Source organism: Apis dorsata, unplaced genomic scaffold, assembly GCF_000469605.1.
Source record: "Apis dorsata unplaced genomic scaffold, Apis dorsata 1.3 scaffold_694, whole genome shotgun sequence".
NCBI classification, from domain to species: domain Eukaryota; kingdom Metazoa; phylum Arthropoda; class Insecta; order Hymenoptera; family Apidae; genus Apis; species Apis dorsata.
The window spans coordinates 143,544-148,140 of NW_006263873.1; the positions used below are offsets into that span (position 1 = coordinate 143,544).

Below are 4,597 nucleotides of genomic sequence, written 5' to 3' on the forward strand. Positions count from 1 at the left end.
TAATATTTTATTATTACTAATAATTACCTGATTAAAAGGTGGTTGAGGTGCATTACTACTAGGTTGTTGTTGTTGTAATGGAACAGCAGTTTGTTGTTGCTGTTGTTGCAATTTCAATAAACTTGCACTAGCGACTGATCCTCCCACACTACCAGTTGTATTTCCACTTGGCACTCCAGCACCCTAATTAATATTATATTAATAATTAATAATAATAATAAATTAATATTATATTAATAATTAAATTAAAAATCATTCTTTATATATATATATATGACAATGATTTTTTATATATTTTAACTATATTACATGTCTATATATATATTAATTTAAATTAATATTTTATAGATACAATTGAAAAAATAGAATAAATATTTTCTAATAAAATAAAACTGTTTCAAAAAAAAAAAAATATTAATAATATAATTTGTTAATTCAAAATTACATATCTGGTTGTTTTATAAATATTTCAATTTTAAAATGAAACAGACATTATTGTATATATTTTTTATTCATAAAAGTTTTATATAACTCAGGAAGTTTTTTACTCGCGATTATTTGCGTTTGAATTTATTGCACATCAAAACAAAATAAAATGAATGGATATATCAATTGAAAATAAAAACCACTAAATAAATTTATAATTATTGACAATTAAATTTTTGATAAATTTTATGTATTGTACCAATGTATTATACCAATTATAATGTATCAATGAGAATAGGTACAATAGGGATCAAGCATGTGATAAAATCACATATATGATATTTGAATTGGATTGTCAATATAAGCTTTTTGATTATTATAATAAATAATATTAGTATTAAAGTAATCTTAATACATTAGTTCAAATCTGATTCAATTTTAAATTTATATTTATTTATTGATTTAATCACATTTACACTACTTATTAATTTATTAAGTTTTTATTAAAAAGTTTTAACTATTGAAATTAAAAAATTAAATAAATATTATTATTAAAATAAAATGTAAAATATATTTATGTATCTAATATATAATTTATAATATAATAACAATTGTAAAAATTAAAAATTCCACAATTTGAACATAAATAAAACAAATTATTTTGCATATCATATTATGTATGCACATGCATGTTATATGTATAAATATAAAAAATTAAAAAATAATTTATTAAGAACAAAATCAATAATAAAATTTTACCGGAGGAAAAGACATTTGCTGTGCGACGTGATTAAATCTAGGATATGCTGGCGCAGTTGTAGCTTGATTTGTTGGATCATAAGTGGAGTGTGCGTCATGTCTTCTCCATTGGTCTAAAGGCCGTACTTGACTTAAAAGTTCCAAAGCTTCTTCTCTATTCATTTCTCGATTTCTTAATGCTAATTCAACATCCTCTTTCTATAAATAAAAACACAATCAATCTAAATATAAAAAGATATTACTTATTGTCAAAATATTGTTTATTGTTTTTTATATTTTATATATGTTATTTATATTTTATATAAATTGTTTTAAAATTATATTAATCTAAACAGAAAATGGAATAATAAAAATAGTATTTTTACTTAACATAATATCCTATAATATTTGGTAAAAAATTTTTTAAAATGAAGCTTTCAAATATTCTTCAATAAATTGATTTTCAATACAATTTTTATGAGACTTCTTAATAAAAAAAGTGCATATTCTTGAATATAAAAATTTATTTTATATAATTTTTAATAATGTTAAGCATATTATATTCATAATTATAACAAATTTATGTTATTTAATTCAATCTCATGGATTATTAAATTCTATTTGATAACTTTAAACAATTTTTACATACTTTAAATCCCAAGTCGCAAAGATATCGAAATTCTCTGCTATTCCATATAACTTCTTTTGTAAGAGTAGGTTTTGCAGGATGACCCCAACTAGGAGTAGGATCCATATCACTATCACCCCAGCTTCCAGTGGGTCCCATTGGTTTAGGTTTGTGCGCACTAGGTCCACCCCAAGTGCCAGGATTTAATTGAGCTTCATTCCAGGTACTTGGTGTTTTTGGATCATCCCATGAACCTGCATCATGTGGTCCTTCAGCCCAACTACCATTTCGTCCACCAGGAGCACCAGGATGTCCCCACATTGGTCCACTAACATCTGGTTTCATTCCAGGTTGACCTGGCATTCTGTTTTGTGGCATACCTGGAGGACATTGCATTCCTATAATGATAAAGTTAAAAATGAATAATTTTATATTAAATTTTTATGTAGGTTATAAATTTTAATTAATAAAATATTTATAATTATTAATAATTGTGATAAGATTATAAACAAAAACAATAAAATATTTATATATTATATTTTTTATAAAATATTTTTATTTTAATAATATGTAAATACAAATAAAAATAATTTGAAAATAAAAGAGAATATTTAAAAAGAGAGAAATAAATAGAAAGAAATTAAACAAACCTCCTCGTCCTAAATTTGGTGTTGGAATATCTTTCCAATGAGAAACTTTATTGCCAGGTATAGTTCTTTGATTGGCTGCAGGATTTCCCCATAAACTTGTGCCATCGTCATAATTTGGAACGTTTCTTCTTTGTGTTGGTGGAGAAGGTTCTTCCCAACCTGTTGGTTTACCTGGCATAATATCCTTTGGTGGTGGCGCAGCCCATTGATTTATATTGGAAGGATTCAACATCTTCGTTGGAGGTCCTGAAGGATGTTGATGTCCCATTTGATGATGTGGAGGACCTGGTGGTTGACCCCACATAGCATCCGCATTAGCACCATTTAATCTCCCAGAAATTCCGCGAGGATCCCCACGTATATCTGTCATTCTAGGATCTCGAGCCATTGGGTCCATTACACGAATGTGTTCTCGAGGATCCAAAGACATTCTATGGTCACGAGGATCTCGCATCTCCCTAGGATCAACAGAACGAAGTTCGCGAGGATCTCGATGATCAATTCTTGGATCACCCCAATTAGATCCTGTAAATAAACATCCATATTTTATTCGCATTTTATTTTAACGTCTATTTTAAAAAGTCTTAATTTAAAAGATATTAAATATATTATCAGGCTTATTTTTATTTACACATAAAAAATTAAACACAAAACCACTAAATATTTATCAATTTTTATTATATTACTAGAATTATATTATTAGAATTTATTAAAATTAATACACATAATCTATAAGATTTTATTTTCGAATAAAATATTGATGTGTTTCAAAAAACTCACATTTCTTTTTTAACTTAACAAAATTTAAAAATACTTTCTATTTTATAATATATAATTTGTAATATACAATTTGGAATTTATTTTTTAATCATTTACATCATTCTGCAAGTGTCAATCGTCAAAATAGAAAGAAATAACGAAAAAATAAAATTTTATCATTACCTCCCCACATGCCACTTTGATTACTAGTACCAGTTGTCCATTGTCCAGCTGCAGAGTTTGGTTGAGAAGATGTTGGAGCACCAGTCCACATATTTGATGAATCAGCTGCTTCGTCATCTTCACCCCAAGTTCCACCAATGTTTGTTGCTGGTGTATGACCCCATGGCGTTTTAGCTTGTTGTTGAGGTGGAGGTTGACCACCATTTCTAAGATTAGCTTCCCATAAATCTGTACCATTATTTACTGGTGTTTTCCACATTGGAACTGCATCTTTTGACATACTAGGTTCTGGAGAAGTTGGGACATCCCAGTTTGTATCTTGATTCACATTCTGCTACAACAGAGAAAGTGAAATTCAATGTTAGTATAATATGATACAATAAAATAATATAAAAAAATAAAATAATAATGTAAAAAATGATTCAAAATTTATATATATTAAATATATATAATATATAATGTAATAGTATACATTGTATACATTTATATTAATATATTATATATTAATATATTAATATAATTATTATTTATAATTTATAATTATTATAATTATAATTATATTATATAGGTACTTATATATATATTTTATATATATAATATATGTGTGTATATATATATTGCAATAATAAAAAAAAATATTTTTATGAGCATAATTAAATGATATACACATTTCAAAAAATAAGTTCAAAAAAAAAAAAATAAATATAAATTTATGTATACATGTTCAGTTATTATTATATAGTTATATGATAAAGAAGATACTCACACAACCCCAACCATCTTGACTAAAAAGAGCTTCTCTCACTGTATTTAACTGTTCTAATTGTTGTTTTGTTGAAGGATTATTATTTGCAGATGTATTACTACTATTAACAGATCCCTGAGCCTGATTATTTGACTGATTATTATTATTACTGGAATTTGACTGTTGCTGTTGTTGTTGTTGCTGTTGGGCTGAAGCATTATTATTTTGAACAGAAGAACTTTGACTTGGTCCTCCAGGATTATTAGACTTTCCTTGTGACCATTGATTACTATTTTGACCACCTTGATTTGTTCCACTTGATTGAGAAGTTGGAGGACCTGATTGTTGATTTGATTGCTGATTTGGATTGCTTACTTTATTCACATTACCTGAAAAATAATTATTTGCTATAAAATTATTTTTATCTGTTCAATAAAAAAAAAAAAAAAAAAAAAAAAAAAAAAAAAA

General features: G+C 25.8%; 1 protein-coding gene across 1 annotated transcript in view; it reads right to left on the reverse strand.

Annotated features, from left to right (window-relative positions):
• The window catches only part of LOC102671551 (protein Gawky), a 22,498-nt gene that overhangs the window by 7,518 nt on the left and 10,383 nt on the right, over window positions 1–4,597 (reverse strand). Inside the window, exons 6-11 of the mRNA XM_006622507.2 lie at window positions 4,151–4,518; window positions 3,385–3,718; window positions 2,443–2,967; window positions 1,814–2,190; window positions 1,186–1,383; window positions 28–183 (exon numbers count right to left, since the gene is read on the reverse strand). Of these exons, the coding sequence (XP_006622570.1) occupies window positions 28–183; window positions 1,186–1,383; window positions 1,814–2,190; window positions 2,443–2,967; window positions 3,385–3,718; window positions 4,151–4,518 (1,958 nt within the window). The remainder of the gene's footprint in view (window positions 1–27; window positions 184–1,185; window positions 1,384–1,813; window positions 2,191–2,442; window positions 2,968–3,384; window positions 3,719–4,150; window positions 4,519–4,597) is intronic.